This window comes from Leuciscus leuciscus (assembly GCF_965113295.1).
Source record: "Leuciscus leuciscus genome assembly, chromosome: 17".
NCBI lineage: Eukaryota > Metazoa > Chordata > Actinopteri > Cypriniformes > Leuciscidae > Leuciscus > Leuciscus leuciscus.
This window is the reverse complement of record NC_138741.1, coordinates 1894131-1914174: the sequence shown is the minus strand read 5'-3', so window position 1 is coordinate 1914174 and position 20044 is coordinate 1894131. Positions and strand designations below refer to the sequence as shown.

Here is a 20044-nt window from a genome sequence, read left to right as displayed (position 1 = left end):
ATTATTATTATGATTATAATTAGGTATTCGTTTAATTTGTATTATTATTTTTACTTAAAAATATTAAACCAATTTAGAAAATTACTAATATGAATATATAATAATAATAATAATTTTAATATTTCACTGTAAAATTGAGTATTTAATAATAATTTCCAGTACTGTATGCAAGCAAACAAAGTTTCTCAGAAGAACGCAGTTTTGCGAGAGAACGACAAAGCATTGAATTATATTTTTGGCACCCATCTTATATGGGACAGGTTCATATCGTGTCCTTGATTTGATCCAATGACAAGTTTCTGCTATGAAAATATAAACAACTGTGTGTTTTTCCAGAGAGAATCTCGTTCACGATAAGCCTGTCTGTGGCCGTCTTCCAAACACACTTTCTGTCTATCCAATGATTCACAATATATCAGAATGATCTTTTCCCAGTAAATACTCACATATACTGTATGTGTGAAGAAAAGCTCCAGGTTTGTAGTGCTTATTTGTAGCGCTGCACAATTTAGCCAGAAATGTTGTGATTATATATTAATATTACTATATATAATATTTTCTTTTTATAATAATTGGTATTATTATTAATATTTCTATCTTAATGTTTTATAGAGTATTTAAGAAAAATATAATAACAATAATAATAATAATAACAACAACAATTTGGCCAAAGTTTTTGTAATTATTACTATATAATATTATTATTATTATTATTATTGTTATTATTCTACAATATTTGCAACTATTATAGTTATTATTTTATGATTACTAAAAACAAAAACAATAAAAAAAGAAATAACAATTATTATTATTATTATTATTATAATATATTTATACTTTATTATTTTTATTTTTTAATAAAGTATAAAAAACAATAATAATAAAAATAATGAGGCCAAACATTTTTTAATTATTACTATATAATAATAATTATTATTATCATAATTATTATTTTATTATGATTACTAAAATAATAGTAATGAAAAAAATATTACTATTAGTATTATATATATTTTTATACTTTATTCTTTTTATTTTTTAATAGAGTACTTAAGAAAAATATAATAATAACAATAATAATAATGATAATGATAATGATAACAACAACACATTGTCGCGCTTCACTCTGAAACACACATATATTTATACATTAAATCAGCCTTTGATATTCGCACTCAGCCATAACACGATTTCGTTTTTATTCCGATTAATCGTAAAGTCCTAATATCATGCGCTTCAATTTGGAAGCTCTATTTTTCATATAAATTACTTTTCTAATAGAGGACCTCCCAAAATGTCTCTAAACTAAGGTTGTGTCAAATTTAGCTCAATTCTGGGGTCAAATTTCACTACACACACACACACACACACACACACACACACACACACACACACACACACTCTGTCCTTCACATGTGTGTGTGTGTTTTTACGTGTCGTCTGCTCAAACACAAAGAACTAATGAAGAAGTCTGATGTGCAGCGACACTATGATGCTATTTATGGCACTGGTTTAATAATGATTTCATTAACAGGAGCGAATCCAACTCTCCACCGCTCGACGTCACACGACACACACACTTCTGCTAGTCTCCACCGCTCGATGTCACACGACACACACACTTCTGCTAGTCTCCACCGCTCGACGTCACACGACACATACACTTCTGCTATTCTCCACCGCTCGACGTCACACCTCAGCACTGGAGGACACACACACTTCTGCTAGTCTCCACCGCTCGACGTCACACGACACACACACTTCTGCTAGTCTCCACCGCTCGATGTCACACGACACACACACTTCTGCTAGTCTCCACCGCTCGACGTCACACGACACACACACTTCTGCTATTCTCCACCGCTCGACGTCACACCTCAGCACTGGAGGACACACACACTTCTGCTAGTCTCCGCCGCTCGACGTCACACGACACACACACTTCTGCGAGTCTCCACCGCTCGACGTCACACGACACACACACTTCTGCTAGTCTCCACCGCTCGACGTCACACCTCAGCACTGGAGGACACACACACTTCTGCTAGTCTCCACCGCTCGACGTCACACGACACACACACTTCTGCTAGTCTCCACCGCTCGACGTCACACGACACACACACTTCTGCTAGTCTCCACCGCTCGACGTCACATCTCAGCACTGGAGGACACACACACTTCTGCTAGTGTGAGTCGCTCGACGTCACACCTCAGCACTGGAGGACACACACACTTCTGCTAGTCTCCACCGCTCGACGTCACACCTCAGCACTGGAGGACACACACACTTCTGCTAGTCTCCACCGCTCGACGTCACACGACACACACACTTCTGCTAGTCTCCGCCGCTCGACGTCACATCTCAGCACTGGAGGACACACACACTTCTGCTAGTCTCCACCGCTCGACGTCACACGACACACACACTTCTGCTAGTCTCCGCCGCTCGACGTCACATCTCAGCACTGGAGGACACACACACTTCTGCTAGTCTGAGACGCTCGACGTCACATCTCAGCACTGGAGGACACACACACTTCTGCTAGTCTGAGTTGCTCGACGTCACATCTCAGCACTGGAGGACACACACACTTCTGCTAGTCTCCACCGCTCGACGTCACACCTCAGCACTGGAGGACACACACACTTCTGCTAGTCTGAGACGCTCGACGTCACATCTCAGCACTGGAGGACACACACACTTCTGCTAGTCTGAGACGCTCGACGTCACATCTCAGCACTGGAGGACACACACACTTCTGCTAGTCTGAGTAGCTCGACGTCACATCTCAGCACTGGAGGACACACACACTTCTGCTAGTCTGAGACGCTCGACGTCACACCCCAGCACTGGAGGACACACACACTTCTGCTAGTCTGAGTAGCTCGACGTCACATCTCAGCACTGGAGGACACACACACTTCTGCTAGTCTGAGACGCTCGACGTCACATCTCAGCACTGGAGGACACACACACTTCTGCTAGTCTGAGTTGCTCGACGTCACACCTCAGCACTGGAGGACACACACACTTCTGCTAGTCTGAGACGCTCGACGTCACATCTCAGCACTGGAGGACACACACACTTCTGCTAGTCTGAGTTGCTCGACGTCACATCTCAGCACTGGAGGACACACACACTTCTGCTAGTCTCCGCCGCTCGACGTCACACCCCAGCACTGGAGGACACACACACTTCTGCTAGTCTGAGACGCTCGACGTCACATCTCAGCACTGGAGGACACACACACTTCTGCTAGTCTGAGTTGCTCGACGTCACATCTCAGCACTGGAGGACACACACACTTCTGCTAGTCTCCGCCGCTCGACGTCACACCCCAGCACTGGAGGACACACACACTTCTGCTAGTCTCCGCCGCTCGACGTCACATCTCAGCACTGGAGGACACACACACTTCTGCTAGTCTCCACCGCTCGACGTCACATCTCAGCACTGGAGGACACACACACTTCTGCTAGTCTCCACCGCTCGACGTCACAACCCAGCACTGGAGGACACACACACTTCTGCTAGTCTCCGCCGCTCGACGTCACACCCCAGCACTGGAGGACACACACACTTCTGCTAGTCTCCGCCGCTCGACGTCACATCTCAGCACTGGAGGACACACACACTTCTGCTAGTCTCCACCGCTCGACGTCACACCTCAGCACTGGAGGACACACACACTTCTGCTAGTCTGAGACGCTCAACGTCACATCTCAGCACTGGAGGACACACACACTTCTGCTAGTCTCCACCGCTCGATGTCACATCTCAGCACTGGAGGACACACACACTTCTGCTAGTCTGAGTCGCTTGACGTCACATCTCAGCACTGGAGGACACACACACTTCTGCTAGTCTCCACCGCTCGACGTCACATCTCAGTACTGGAGGACACACACACTTCTGCTAGTGTGAGTCGCTCGACGTCACATCTCAGCACTGGAGGACACACACACTTCTGCTAGTCTCCACCGCTCGACGTGACATCTCAGCACTGGAGGACACACACACTTCTGCTAGTCTCCACCGCTCGACGTCACACCTCAGCACTGGAGGACACACACACTTCTGCTAGTCTCCACCGCTCGACGTCACATCTCAGCACTGGAGGACACACACACTTCTGCTAGTCTCCGCCGCTCGACGTCACATCTCAGCACTGGAGGACACACACACTTCTGCTAGTCTCCACCGCTCGACGTCACACCTCAGCACTGGAGGACACACACACTTCTGCTAGTCTCCACCGCTCGACGTCACACGACACACACACTTCTGCTAGTCTCCACCGCTCGACGTCACACGACACACACACTTCTGCTAGTCTCCGCCGCTCGACGTCACATCTCAGCACTGGAGGACACACACACTTCTGCTAGTCTGAGACGCTCGACGTCACATCTCAGCACTGGAGGACACACACACTTCTGCTAGTCTGAGTTGCTCGACGTCACATCTCAGCACTGGAGGACACACAAACTTCTGCTAGTCTCCACCGCTCGACGTCACATCTCAGCACTGGAGGACACACACACTTCTGCTAGTCTCCACCGCTCGACGTCACACCTCAGCACTGGAGGACACACACACTTCTGCTAGTCTGAGACGCTCGACGTCACATCTCAGCACTGGAGGACACACACACTTCTGCTAGTCTGAGTTGCTCGACGTCACATCTCAGCACTGGAGGACACACACACTTCTGCTAGTCTCCGCCGCTCGACGTCACACCCCAGCACTGGAGGACACACACACTTCTGCTAGTCTCCACCGCTCGACGTCACATCTCTCGCACTGGAGGACACACACACTTCTGCTAGTCTCCACCGCTCGACGTCACATCTCAGCACTGGAGGACACACACACTTCTGCTAGTCTCCACCGCTCGACGTCACATCTCAGCACTGGAGGACACACACACTTCTGCTAGTCTCCACCGCTCGACGTCACACCTCAGCACTGGAGGACACACACACTTCTGCTAGTCTCCACCGCTCGACGTCACATCTCAGCACTGGAGGACACACACACTTCTGCTAGTCTCCGCCGCTCGACGTCACATCTCAGCACTGGAGGACACGAACACTTCTTCTAGTCTCCACCGCTCGACGTCACACCTCAGCACTGGAGGACACACACACTTCTGCTAGTCTCCACCGCTCGACGTCACACGACACACACACTTCTGCTAGTCTGCGCCGCTCGACGTCACATCTCAGTACTGGAGGACACACACACTTCTGCTAGTGTGAGTCGCTCGACGTCACATCTCAGCACTGGAGGACACACACACTTCTGCTAGTCTCCACCGCTCGACGTCACACCTCAGCACTGGAGGACACACACACTTCTGCTAGTCTGAGACGCTCGACGTCACATCTCAGCACTGGAGGACACACACACTTCTGCTAGTCTGAGACGCTCGACGTCACATCTCAGCACTGGAGGACACACACACTTCTGCTAGTCTCCACCGCTCGACGTCACACCTCAGCACTGGAGGACACACACACTTCTGCTAGTCTCCGCCGCTCGACGTCACATCTCAGCACTGGAGGACACACACACTTCTGCTAGTCTCCACCGCTCGACGTCACATCTCAGCACTGGAGGACACACACACTTCTGCTAGTCTCCGCCGCTCGACGTCACATCTCAGCACTGGAGGACACACACACTTCTGTTAGTCTCCACCGCTCGACGTCACACCTCAGCACTGGAGGACACACACACTTCTGCTAGTCTCCGCCGCTCGACGTCACATCTCAGCACTGGAGGACACACACACTTCTGCTAGTCTCCGCCGCTCGACGTCACACCTCAGCACTGGAGGACACACACACTTCTGCTAGTCTCCACCGCTCGACGTCACATCTCAGCACTGGAGGACACACACACTTTTGCTAGTCTCCGCCGCTCGACGTCACATCTCAGCACTGGAGGACACACACACTTCTGCTAGTCTGAGACGCTCGACGTCACATCTCAGCACTGGAGGACACACACACTTCTGCTAGTCTGAGACGCTCGACGTCACATCTCAGCACTGGAGGACACACACACTTCTGCTAGTCTGAGACACTCGACGTCACGAGAGCTTCAGCTTTTACACCTCAGCACATATTAGCAGGAGACTGGAGGACACACACACTTCTGCTAGTCTGAGACACTCGACGTTACGAGAGCTTCAGCTTTTACACCTCAGCACATATTAGCAGGAGACTGGAGGACACACACACTTCTGCTAGTCTGAGACGCTCGACGTCACGAGAGCTTCAGCTTTACACCTCAGCACATATTAGCAGAAGACTGGAGGACACACACACTTCTGCTAGTCTGAGACGCTCGACGTCACGAGAGCTTCAGCTTTACACCTCAGCACATATTAGCAGGAGACTGGAGGACACACACACACTTCTGCTAGTCTGAGATGCTCTCGAGATGATGCATTCTTTATTAACACTTTTTTATTGGTTACACATTATGAAGACAAAGTAGGAACAGTCATTTGGATTTTTCCATTACAACAACAAAAAATATATAATATAATAATCAATAATATTTTTTTTTACATTTTTTTTTAAATACACTACAGTTCAAAGGTTTGGGTTTGGAACGATTTTATAATGTTTTTGAAAAAGTCTCTTCAACTCTTCAAACCTGCATTTATTGGATCAAAAATACAGTAAAAACAGTGAAATATTATTCCAATATAAAACAGCTGTTTTCTAACCCCAGGGCCATTTCATTATAAAATGATGCAATCTTTGTTAATAGGCTTTCATTCTGTTGGCAAGGCTTTAAAATGTTACATTTTTTAAAAATTTTACCAGATGGTGCCGTTTTCTCAGGTTTGGCCTATAAAGGAAACACTCACTTTATTCCTGTTTTCTGCTTCTGCATATTATAGAGCCAACTGGATAAATTATGCAATGATAATTGTGTGGGTGTGTTGGTATGGATGTCAGATTGTGATTTGTATGTGTGTAATAAAACTAAATATGTGTGTGCGTGTGTGTGCTTGTAATATTTGAGAGAAAAACTAAACTGCAAATAACAAATCAAACCTGTGTGTGTCCAGTGGAGTTTTGCTGCCTCTAATGGAGAAATCTGGAACTGCGCCCCCACACACACACACACACACACACACACACACACACACACACACACACACACACACACACACACACACACACACACACACACACACACACACACACACACACACACACACACACACACACACACACACACACACACACACACACACTGAAAGCTCATTTTCTGAGATATCAACCTCAAATTTGGAACATGAGTTATATAGATTTATGACTTTGATTTTCTAGCTGTTTTAAAGTTCAATATGTTTCATTAAATATGCATTTTATATAAAATAATGTTCATAAATCATTTTCATAAACTTAAACCTATATAACCTTTTTTTGGTTGTACTTTTTTACAATTGTTTTACTTTAGCAATAATCTGCCAAGGGTCTTCTTTAAAATTCGACCAAACTTAAAGCAACACTAAGGAACGTTTCCTCTTCGGTCCCCCTACAGGTTGGAAGCGGAATTGTCCATTACCGCTGTCGTAAATCATTTAGCCAATCGCAGCCTCCCGTCGCACGCTCGCCGTTTATCCAGCGCCGGCTTTGGAATGAACGATGTCCACAGACAAGGTAGAGTATGTTGCATGATTTTATGAAAGTATGATGTATTGCGACATCAGAAACGAAGAAAAACTAAATAATGACCATTGTAACGCTTGCCGTAAAGCAAGTCAAATTTGTAGTTTCTTATGTCTCATTCGAACTACAGAAACGCCACCCGGTTTGGCAAACTAGCATAGTGCAGTTATAGCAGATATAGGGAGATACAGAAGTGCCGTTCACCCTGTTACGACTTGATGAACCACTGATATGATTTTGGAAACATTATTTTGTCTGTTCTCCTTTTTGTCCACTATGGACTGATGTGTAACTTTTTGTAATTGATGCACAAGTGTTAATAGATGTTGTACATCTGTGATTCGCCTCTCGACTAGCAGTCCTGATCAATGTGCCATATGTACATCTGCGATTCGCCTCTCGACTAGCAGTCCTGATCAATGTGCCATATGTACATCTGCGATTCGCCTCTCGACTAGCAGTCCTGATCAATGTGCCATATGTACATCTGCGATTCGCCTCTCGACTAGCAGTCCTGATCAATGTGCCATATGTATATCTGTGATTCGCCTCTCGACTAGCAGTCCTGATCAATGTGCCGATTCGCCTCTCGACTAGCAGTCCTGATCAATGTGCCATATGTACATCTGCGTTTCGCCCCTCGACTAGCAGTCCTGATCAATGTGCACCGTATGTACATCTGCGATTCACCTCTCGACTAGCAGTCCTGATCAATGTGCCATATGTACATCTGCGATTCGCCTCTCGACTAGCAGTCCTGATCAATGTGCCGATTCGCCTCTCGACTAGCAGTCCTGATCAATGTGCCATATGTACATCTGTGATTCGCCTCTCGACTAGCAGTCCTGATCAATGTGCCGATTCGCCTCTCGACTAGCAGTCCTGATCAATGTGCCATATGTACATCTGCGATTCGCCTCTCGACTAGCAGTCCTGATCAATGTGCACCGTATGTACATCTGCGATTCGCCTCTCGACTAGCAGTCCTGATCAATGTGCACCGTATGTACATCTGCGATTCGCCTCTCGACTAGCAGTCCTGATCAATGTGCACCGTATGTACATCTGCGATTCGCCTCTCGACTAGCAGTCCTGATCAATGTGCCATATGTACATCTGCGATTCGCCTCTCGACTAGCAGTCCTGATCAATGTGCACTGTATGTACATCTGCGATTCGCCTCTCGACTAGCAGTCCTGATCAATGTGCCATATGTACATCTGCGATTCGCCTCTCGACTAGCAGTCCTGATCAATGTGCCATATGTACATCTGCGATTCGCCTCTCGACTAGCAGTCCTGATCAATGTGCCATATGTACATCTGCGATTCGCCTCTCGACTAGCAGTCCTGATCAATGTGCCGATTCGCCTCTCGACTAGCAGTCCTGATCAATGTGCCATATGTACATCTGCGATTCGCCACTCGACTAGCAGTCCTGATCAATGTGCCATATGTATATCTGTGATTCACCTCTCGACTAGCAGTCCTGATCAATGTGCCGATTCGGCTCTCGACTAGCAGTCCTGATCAATGTGCCATATGTACATCTGCGATTCGCCTCTCGACTAGCAGTCCTGATCAATGTGCACCGTATGTACATCTGGTAGAGGTGTTAGTGAGGCCAGCAGGGGGTGCTCAACCTGTGGTCTGAGTGGGTCCTAATGCCCCAGTATAGTGACGGGGACACTATACTGCCAAAAAGAGCACCGTCCTTCGGATGAGACGTTAAACCGAGGTCCTGACTCTCTGTGGTCATTAAAAATCCCAGGATGTCCTTCGAAAAAGAGTAGGGGTGTAACCCCGGCATCCTGGCCAAATTTGCCCCTTGGCCTCTGTCCATCATGGCCTCCTAATCATCCTCATATACTGATTGGCTTCATCACTGTCTCCTCTCCACCAGTAAGCTGGTGTGTGGTGGGCGTTCTGGCGCAATATGGCTGCCGTCGCATCATCCAAGTGGATGCTGCACATTGGTGGTGGTTGAGGAGATTCCCCCATCTATGTAAAGCGCTTTGAGGTCTCAGAAAAAGCGCTATATAAATGTAACGAATTATTATAATTATTATTATAATCTGTGATTCGCCTCTCGACTAGCAGTCCTGATCAATGTGCCATATGTACATCTGCGATTCGCCTCTCGACTAGCAGTCCTGATCAATGTGCCGATTCGCCTCTCGACTAGCAGTCCTGATCAATGTGCCATATGTACATCTGCGATTCGCCTCTTGACTAGCAGTCCTGATCAATGTGCCGATTCGCCTCTCGACTAGCAGTCCTGATCAATGTGCCATATGTACATCTGCGATTCGCCTCTCGACTAGCAGTCCTGATCAATGTGCCATATGTACATCTGCGATTCGCCTCTCGACTAGCAGTCCTGATCAATGTGCACCGTATGTACATCTGTGATTCGCCTCTCGACTAGCAGTCCTGATCAATGTGCACCGTATGTACATCTGTGATTCGCCTCTTGACTAGCAGTCCTGATCAATGTGCCGATTCGCCTCTCGACTAGCAGTCCTGATCAATGTGCCATATGTACATCTGCGATTCGCCTCTCGACTAGCAGTCCTGATCAATGTGCCATATGTACATCTGCGATTCGCCTCTCGACTAGCAGTCCTGATCAATGTGCCGTATGTGGAGAAACCTGGTTTTCAGGGACGAGTGTGTTATATAAGCTACACACTGAAGCGTTGATAACAAACAGACACACACATCCCACTGCAAACAAGCTAATGATCCACAGATGTGCGCTTGAGTAAATCGCACACACACACACACACACACACACACACACACAGCTCAGTGTTTGGCTGCTGGAAGGGGCGTCTCTGAACCAAAGAAGTCTTGTTTACTGTACGCTGGACACATTCACAGTTACAGTATGAAGAGATTAATCCACTGAGACCGTTTGTGAAGTTAAACAATATTTCTAGCCTTTTACAAACACTGAGAATAACAAGCCAAATCTAACTTCTCCTCTTCATTCAGAGAAACGGATCTACAACATCTATTATAACTCCTTTCCAGGTTAATGTTAACAGCTTCACTTTGATTATCATAAACCATGAGAGTATCTCGACGCACAGGAATAATCAGGTGTCGAGAGAATAAAACTACAGTCCTAAAGTAAAGCTCATTAAATAAACCCAACATGCATTAAATGACACTGAACTGAAGTTATAAACAGTGAATCAGGAACGTCTCATATCTCGGGTGCATGAGATATGATTATTAAAACATCTCCCGAATGTCATAAACTGAGAGCTTTCTTACACGAAACTTTAGAAATGCTATTCAAAGTTTTGATTCTGAATAATGAATGTGTGTTCGCAACTGTTCAAATGATTTTGAGCGTCTCTCCTGCTCATTTATATGATAAAAAAATACAGTAATTATGTTTATAGTGCAATATAGAGATTTTACCATGGTAAAAATATACATCAGGTAAAACCATGGTAAAAATCACTATCATGACCTACAGTGGCTTAAAGCTTCTATAAAATTATTATCCACAGTATTATTTGTTTCCGCACAAAAATGATGCATGCAGAAAAAATGCATTGTTTATTTATGGAATATTACGGTGTTTATTGTAAATGATTTATAGGTGCACATCATTATTGTGTTAATAATCTTGAATCAGAATCAGTTCCTCTTGCAGCATTTCTTCTCTTCTCTGATGATGTGGGCGGGGCAACCTGTCACTCACATGAGATCAGCCAATAGCAAACCACAACCATCCAATCAATTCCACACAGACACAATCAAGCCCCGCCCACATTTGTTCTTGTTCCTGAAGCGTTTCTCTCGGATATACGACACAATAGAGGAGAAAAGATCAGTGCAACTTCTGTTTCATGCCGACTTTAAAGATGCATCATTCACAGTTTTACACATCTTCTGCCTCTACTTGCTTGTGTGTTTATAAAATATTCAGTCTAATCTGATGATGCGTTCAGCGACCAATAAGAGTGTAGTACACACAGGTCTTATTAACACATTTGATCATATTTAATCCAGTTTTTCCCCACAGTAAATGTGATCAAAAGTCTGCAGATGCCATCTAGTAATAACCATCTTCCAGCCAGCAAACCAGTTTATTGTTGGTTTATGCTGTTGGCTTCATTAATGCACAACATGTAGTGTGTAATAAAGCTGTTCGTGAGTGTAAAAGCTCTGCGAAGTTTCAAAGATAAATGGAGATTTTGTCTCCTAAAAGTAAGAAGTGATTCTGAACTGAAACGAGTCGTCAGTAATTCAGTCTCACTTCCTGCTGTAGGTTTGTAACTCATTTGCATAATGCCAGCCTGTGCTCTTGATTGGCTGAGCAGCGTCTCTTGGCCCCGCCCTCAAACACTGTAGTGTATCTGAGATTGGAAGAGTTTGGTTCGTGTTGATCATGTGGAGAAGACGCTGTTTTCTGAGATTGATACGGTAAAACTCACGCCATCGTTACTGTTTGTATCACTGTGATCAAGAGCTGAGATTCAGATATGATAATGAGCGTTTGGTTTCCGACCAATCAGAGCAGAGCAGCTCTGAGAGAGGCGGAGCTTAGAGAGACTGAATCTTCGATCGAAGCGTTTCAGACACTGAGAGAAAAGAGCTGATTCTGCAGTGGAGATTATGAGAGAATTAAAGTGTTTTTGATCTTGGATGCATGTGAACCTGTTGTAGGAGACGCCAAAACAACACTAGGAGTCTTAAAAATAACATAATAGATGCACAAATCCTAAAACCTTTGCACACTCCTGTAACACACACACACACAAATGTCCCGTCTCAAATGTTTAGTTGAGAGTTAATGCACTGGAAATGTTGCGTTACCTGCCGCCCGCTGGCACTGACTGCGGTTGACGTACGTGAAGTGATCGTAGCAGCTCTGAGACGCACACACACATCCGTCGACCGTCAGATTACAGCCAGAAAACACACACTCCGGGTTCACGGGGCCCACAAACCTGTGTCTGTGTTCGTGCCGGCGAGACCCTGAGAGACAGAGAGCTTCAGGTCAAACACAGGCTACCGATGATTAATACACCATGATTAATGTGCCATAGAAATTGCGTCTTACCCTAATGTAAACTTGGTTCAATGAAATTTAAATAAATGTAGCTTTATGCTGAACGTAAACGATGTGACATGACGGTTTATTTAAAGATATATCATGCATAAACCTGTTAAAACACGTCCCAGAAGAGCTGTTCGCTAAGAGAACGTAATGCACGTTCTTCTTCGTGAGCAGAAACTTTGGGACGTGTTCCAATCTGAAATTTTTATTTTATTTTGCACACGTAAAAATACTTTATCTGTGGTTCTATCTATCAGCACTATTTATAATATGTTTTTGTCAAGGTCCATACCTGTTTTCCCAGCATGCACACAGGCGTCTCTGTCGGGATAGCTGTAGGTTCTGATGCAGGAGTGTTTGGACTCACACACACACCGTCCGTCGACGCGATCACATCCGGCCACCAGGGGGCAGCGCTCGTCCTCCTCGTCTGAGTCCGTCGCGCCGGGTATCACTGTAGAGAAGAAGACAAGCTCATTTATCGGGCTGGTGTGAGATTTGTTTGCTTACGCTCCAATGAATGGCACCAAAATGAGACACTCTGAAAACATTTTTATAAAAAAACATTTCCATCGGAATGGTACGAAACTTGGTAAAGATTTTGCCACTTGCTATGTGAACATGAAAAAAAAGGTTAAATGGTCCTGAAAAAAAAAAATAGTCCCACTTGAGCTCCTCGCGGTCTAAAATGAGCGCATTGGAAATGAATGTGAGACGAATTTCCTCTAGTGGAAGCGTTTGGTACTGCAGCCAAACACACTCTCACTGAAAGCAAATTTTTTGAGATACTGTACCAGGCTCAAATTTTGAACACAACTTAATTAGATTTATGGCTTTGATTTTCTTACAGTTTTAGAGTAAAACATGTTTTTGAAAATATAGATTTCATTTTTCATAACAATAAACGTAAAATTCTGTATGTTTTTAAAGTTTTTTTAAAGTTTTTAAGTTCACTTTTTAAAACTTTTTTCACTTCAGCAATAATCTGTCTTCAATAATCTTCAATAATCAGCAATCTTCAGTCTTGGAAAAGAGATCAAACTGAAGTCTGTGGTAAACCTTGAATGCTTTAGAGCAACAGTTTAAGGAAACAGGCAACAGGAAATTACATTTTCAGACCTATGCTCAAAAAGTGAATGAATGGATTATAAATACAGCATAAATATAATTTAGTACCATAAAACCCCCTAAAAATACAAAATATGAAATAAAAAACATTATCGAACTAAAATATAGTATATTAATTTAATTGAAATAAACAATATATTTGGGTCATTTTTGACCGACACATGAAGATCGGCATGTCTGGAAGATCTCTTTAATGTCTCAAACGCTTCTCCTAGACAGCAACGAGATGGAGACTGAAATAAATCTCCCTGAGAACAAAACTGACACTTGACTGAAACATAAATGAGAACTCTAAAAGATTACCTCATTTATACACTAGAAACAGCTTGAGTCTTTCTGCCTCTCATTGCCCTTCACATGCATCTGTGTGTTTTCCTCTTCCAGCCGCATGTGTGTTAAATAAGTGTGGAGCATGGACGTCAGATGCAGAACCCCTCGGCTCCCGCAGGTTCTCCTGAAGACCCCCCAGCCCGCCACATGTGAATAAACAAAGACAAACCGGCTTCGACGGCTCCTAATGTCCCCCGTGATGCTCTCCTGGGGCTTGGCTCACAAACCCACCAAACAAACCAGAAGAAACTGTTCAGGACACGTAACAGCCCAGCTCACAAAAATGTGTTCTACCAATGTCCCAACATCCCCTTTTTCCTGAATGTTCTCGGAACGTTCAAAAGGTCAAAGCGTTTTTTTTCTTGGTTATGCGAACATTCCTTTTTATCATTCTATAAACACTGTTACATTTGAATGAACATTCTGAAACAAAGTAGCAACGCTTTAAAGTCCCCCTGTGGTGAAAAACACGCTTTTAATGTTGTTTATGTGTGTATGTGGTGTTTTTAATACGCTTTAAGACAAACCATGTGTAAATTCCTAAGTCGACAGCATTGCTGAGTATTTCCTCCTTAAAACTGCAGTGAACCAAAGACAGTCTCAAAAACACGCTTTGAAATCGCTGGTGTTTCTGACGTCACAAACTACCTTGTAACCAATCAGATCAACGTGTGATCGTCAACTAGTGGATCTCTGAGCTGAGTGAGTGAGTGGAGGCGGGGCTCATTTGCATATTCATAGAACCACGCATGCTAAATGAGGCAAGGGTGTCGAGTTACAGTCAAGATATTCAAAGGCATGAAGAACATTTTTTTTCCAAGGAAAAAACTTTTAGATATGTCATTCTGGTGATCAGAGATGAGTTTTAAGGGATAATGACTACAGGTACAAATTGCAGTCTCTAGCATCAGTTGCCAGCATGCCTTGAGATCAGGGGAGTGAGGTTTACACGCATGTTGCCAGATCTTGCTATAAAAACAGCGACCAAGAATAAGCCTACAGTAAATCCGAAATAAATCCAAATGCTTTATGTTGAAAATAAGACCAAAATATCACGACCTGCACCTGCTCACTTTAATAACTCCGTAAACTCCATTGCTTTATGAGCCAAGATTAAACAACAAGCCTAAAAATGCTATAATAAGTGGACATGTGAATGTGAAAGTCGACTGTGCTTCAACACAACGAGTCTCTGGTCAGAATAGCGGACACCAAACACGATGTCAATCATCACAGTTTCAGGAGTGAATCTAAATGTGTCACTCCTGAAGCTTTACAGTGTGTACGTGCATGGCAGATAAATATTACTGGAAGAACATTAGTTCATAACTTTGACAGAACGTTCCCTGTTTGCTGGGAGAGATGTGCTTCTATTCTACAGTTCCTGAGATGAAATATAAAAACAGACTCATATTAGTCCTACAGTGAGAGATTATGTGGACGCTGAGATGCTGGAACGGCTTCCTAAAGCACAACACTTTGAAGTTTTTGAAGTATTTGCTCTCCCACTGATCTCAATGCTGGAGAAACAATAGAGATAAGTGTTGTTTGATGCATTATGAGGCCAGTCCTGGTTAGTACAGTACGCACATTCTTAGACATGACTGAGTACTGAAAGCGAACGGCCAGATATTGGTGCATTTGGCACAGAAGCGTCCCGTTTGTGGAAAACCACATGGCGGTTGTTCTCACACAGACATCGCCATCACAAACAGGCTTTTCAAACCAGGATCAGACCATCCTGCCAAAACTTTCCCTATTATTTCCGGTCACCTCGGAATGATCCGCTCCGCCAACGTCTTTTCCATATCAATACTTCCTGCGAGGATATTTTCATATTTTCACACGACCCCAAACGCTTTTTGTAGCGTGCGCCCACAATGCACATCTGTTCACGTCTACGGATCAGCACACCGGCCCTGTTCATCAGCACAAGCTTTCCTAACAGAGCAAACCAGAACATCCAGCAGGATCCATAAACATGGGAAATGTTCTAATTTATAATTATTTGACACCTTGGACAATATAATCCTCAACAAAAAGGGATTTGAAGTAAGTGTAAAGAGTTCTGGGAATTTCCCGGGAAACGCACTTGTTAAACACAGACTAGTCTGTAATAAAAACAGTCTGGTCTAGCGCCGCTATCTAAAGTCCACATGATAACTAGTTTAATCAGTTTGCAAACATGTTACGTCCTTCTCAGTATTGTCGTTTCTCTTCTAATTGTTGCGGGTCAAATGTGGGAAGCTGATATTTAATCTCACAAACTGAAGGACATGGAGGCGTTTTGTCTTGGCGTTCAGAACGGGAGAGGAGACACGGACATCAGGGACTGAGCTCAGGCTGATAGTGATACTGATGAGGAAAACGACTGATAGTCCAGACTAAACCAGCGTTCTGACAGTGACTGACCTGTATAATATACAGTTAATGTATAATAACAGCTTCATACTGGACTGAGGGTTTTGGGAAACCTGTTAGATAACAGTCATTATTCTGTTTGGAGACTCTAGTCCTACAGAAATTTTGGCCGATACGATAACCGATAATTCTTTATATTTGAAAGCCGATAACCGATATATTGGCCGATAAATCTAAATACACATTTTTATATAATTGAAAATTATAGAGCCTGATTACAAAAAGTCTCACTATTAAAATCCACATCCCAAACACACAATTATGATGTTCTCTTTATAATGTAATGTAGCCGATATGACAGACTTGTGCTGCACATGTTGCACTTTAACTGTATTTTCCTTTTTGAAGTGATTTCAATCATATTTCAAGCAATTTAAAACCATCATGTGGAACAGTGCGCATCTAATTAGCTTTTTTTTTTTTTGTAATACTGTTTTTATTGCATTTTCTTGAACACTTACACAACAATGTACATCACATGTCTGTAACAACACATATAATGTGGCTAATTAGCATTTTTGCAGGTTTCGGGCAAATAACGATAGCATTATAAATGAACATATATCGTTGATACCGATAAGGTGGCCGATATATTGTGCATCCCTATTTTATACAGGCAGTATTGATGATGTAGAAGCGGCTAATTAGCATTTTTGCAGGTTTTTGTTTGTTGAGCAAATGTAGCATTCTTTATTTTCCATAAATGCAGTACAAATGTTCTCACACTACATAAAGGAAATCTACATTCAAAATGAAAGTTTTTTTTTTGCAGCAATGCCATCTAAGATCTTCTTTTGGGTCAGGGATCTTTCAGTGATCAGTTCTTTAAAATAAAAATGTTTTTCTTAGTGTTAAGAACATTTACATGTTCTAAATAACCTTTAAAAGGTTCTATGGATGTTAGAGATGCCAGTATGTATTGCTCAGAGTGCATGAGAACAGTGTGAATGGATGGACCCCAAAAAAGACTGATATACAATATTCAACAAGCTCTTTTCATTTCCACATCTTCTCTCCGCCTTCAGCCATGTCTGCATATAAATAACCTCATTAATTTCCTTGCTAATGGAGGGGAGGGGGGTAATTCTAATTAACGATGACAATCATGAATAATGTATTACTATGATAAAGAGATGCTGGTTAATCAGTGCCTGGAAAACGACTATCATTATTTAACCTCAATTTTTTGACATGCTCATCTTTTCTTTCTAATGATCGCGCTTCCTAAACTTCCACATTCAGAATAACTTAAAATTGGCAGTAAAATTACTCTCAGGCTTTTTACTCTAATAGTTCTGGTCTGTCCTGCTGCTGATTTTGGGATTGAGAGACACACTCAATCACTGCATCTGTTATGAGCCAGACTCATTCATACACACCAGGTCGGGATTAACCCTTAACACTCACTTGTAAATAAAGCCTAATCAAGGACACGATCCCTTGGGATGAATCCCAGACCCCACAGGAGGAAGATGAAGACGACGGGTAATTGAGCTCCAGAACATTCCCACAGACTCACTTCTGCTTTCACTCAGCCGTCTGGAGCAATTCAAGAGTTTAGACACAGAGAAAGTCCAGCTCCGGTCAGGCATGATGACCCCTTCCGTACTAAACTCTTGGAAAAGAGCCTAATATCACATCATAGATCAAATCCCAGGACACCGAGTCCATCAGTGTCACATAAGATGGTTTCATAAAAACCGAGAAACTTGTTCTTGGTTTTCTAACAATTTGGACATATAAACCTCATAGTAAAATGGGAATCAAAATAAGAGTAACTGTCTCTCCACTCACTAAAAAGTACCAAAAGTACTATGGTAATGGTCTTTTGGACATGTACAGTACCATGGCAATAACACTGTACTATTTGGACATGCTATTATGGCACTACCATTGTTTCTAGGCATGTACTATGGCAATACTATGGTATTTTGAACATGGTACTATGGCAATACTATGGTATTGGACATTTAGCATGGTATTTTTCTAAGTATCTTGGAGTATCGTGCTGGTATACATATCAATCAGAACCATATCAAAGTACCATGGTATTAAAATCACTTTACCATGGCACTGTCCCAGCAGCCATCTCAGTACAGAACTACCTTCTAAAATCTAAATCAATATCAATAACCATATCAATCAATCAGTCATGATGCACTAGAGGAAAAAACGCTAACACTTTGAATAAACGGCAACTAATAATGAACTGCACTTCTACAGCATTTATTAATCTTGGTTAATATTAATTTCAACATTTACTAATACATTATCAAAATCAAAGGTTGTATTTGTTAACATTAGTTAATGCACTGTGAACTAACATGAACAAACAACGAACAGCTGGATTTTTATAACATTAACAAATATTAATAAACACTGTAACTAATGTATTGCTCACTGTTAGTTCATGTTAGTTAATACATTAATGTTAACTAATGAACCTTATTGTAAAGTGTTACCAACAAAAAAACACAACTTCTCGCTGATTCCATCTAAATCCACAACCATACTCCTCCTCATCTTCATCATCTTCATCATGAGAGGTGTTATATACTTTACACACATGCAGTGTCATGTTGAAGTGAAAGCTCGTGCGCGTCACTGACCTCTGCAGACACCTGTCTCAGGTACGAGCGCGGGTCCGGTTCTATTGCGCGCGGCACAGGTGAGTCCGGATCCGCAGTAACCCAGAGTCCAGTCCGGTCCTCCACACAGCTCGAGCTCCAGCCTAGAGCACTGGTCACAGCACCCGCACGGGTCACGGGCCAGAACCCGGCCAGAACCACACCCGAGCGCGCTCAGGAGCGGGCACGAGCGGAGCGCGCACGGTGCGCATTCACGAGCCCCGAACGCCAGAGCGCAGAACCCAAACACACTCAAAAAGCACAACACACTCTTTTGACACATTGTGACGCGCTTTGGTGAAGTTTACAGAGTCTCGAACGTCTCAAACATGAACCTCCAGATGCGCAACTCCAAAATAAATCCAGAAATGTTCAACAAACTTCCTATTCACTTTCAGTGTTACGATCCTCGCTGGGAATGATAAAAGTTTCCAGTAAGTGAAATATGTTCGTAAAGCTGATGATGATGACGATGACGAGTCTGTCCTTGTCACTGAATCACTAACACTCAAACTGAGTCTCAAACACGCGTTACATGGAGAGAGACATCATAGCCACGCCCCCTGGTGATGATTGCCGTGGAGCTCGTCCAATCACAAGCAGCGAAAGGAACAGATGGCTGAATGAATGAAGCAACAGTTCTTATACATATCTATGGAACATAAGCATGGGACACAGATAGAGGAATGATGATGTGAACATCGCGAATGCGAAATTGACTATTTTCAAAACATCCTCTGATTCATGAGGCTCGTCGCAA

General features: G+C 43.4%; 1 protein-coding gene across 1 annotated transcript in view; it reads right to left on the bottom strand.

Annotated features, from left to right (window-relative positions):
* The window catches only part of LOC309478887 (cysteine-rich motor neuron 1 protein-like), a 58272-nt gene extending 38470 nt beyond the window's left edge, over positions 1 to 19802 (bottom strand). The window contains exons 1-3 of the mRNA XM_082142669.1: positions 19267 to 19802; positions 13071 to 13232; positions 12535 to 12696 (exon numbers count right to left, since the gene is read on the bottom strand). Of these exons, the coding sequence (XP_081998795.1) occupies positions 12535 to 12696; positions 13071 to 13232; positions 19267 to 19567 (625 nt within the window). The 5' untranslated portion in view covers positions 19568 to 19802. The remainder of the gene's footprint in view (positions 1 to 12534; positions 12697 to 13070; positions 13233 to 19266) is intronic.
* Positions 19803 to 20044: the final 242 nt, after the last annotated feature.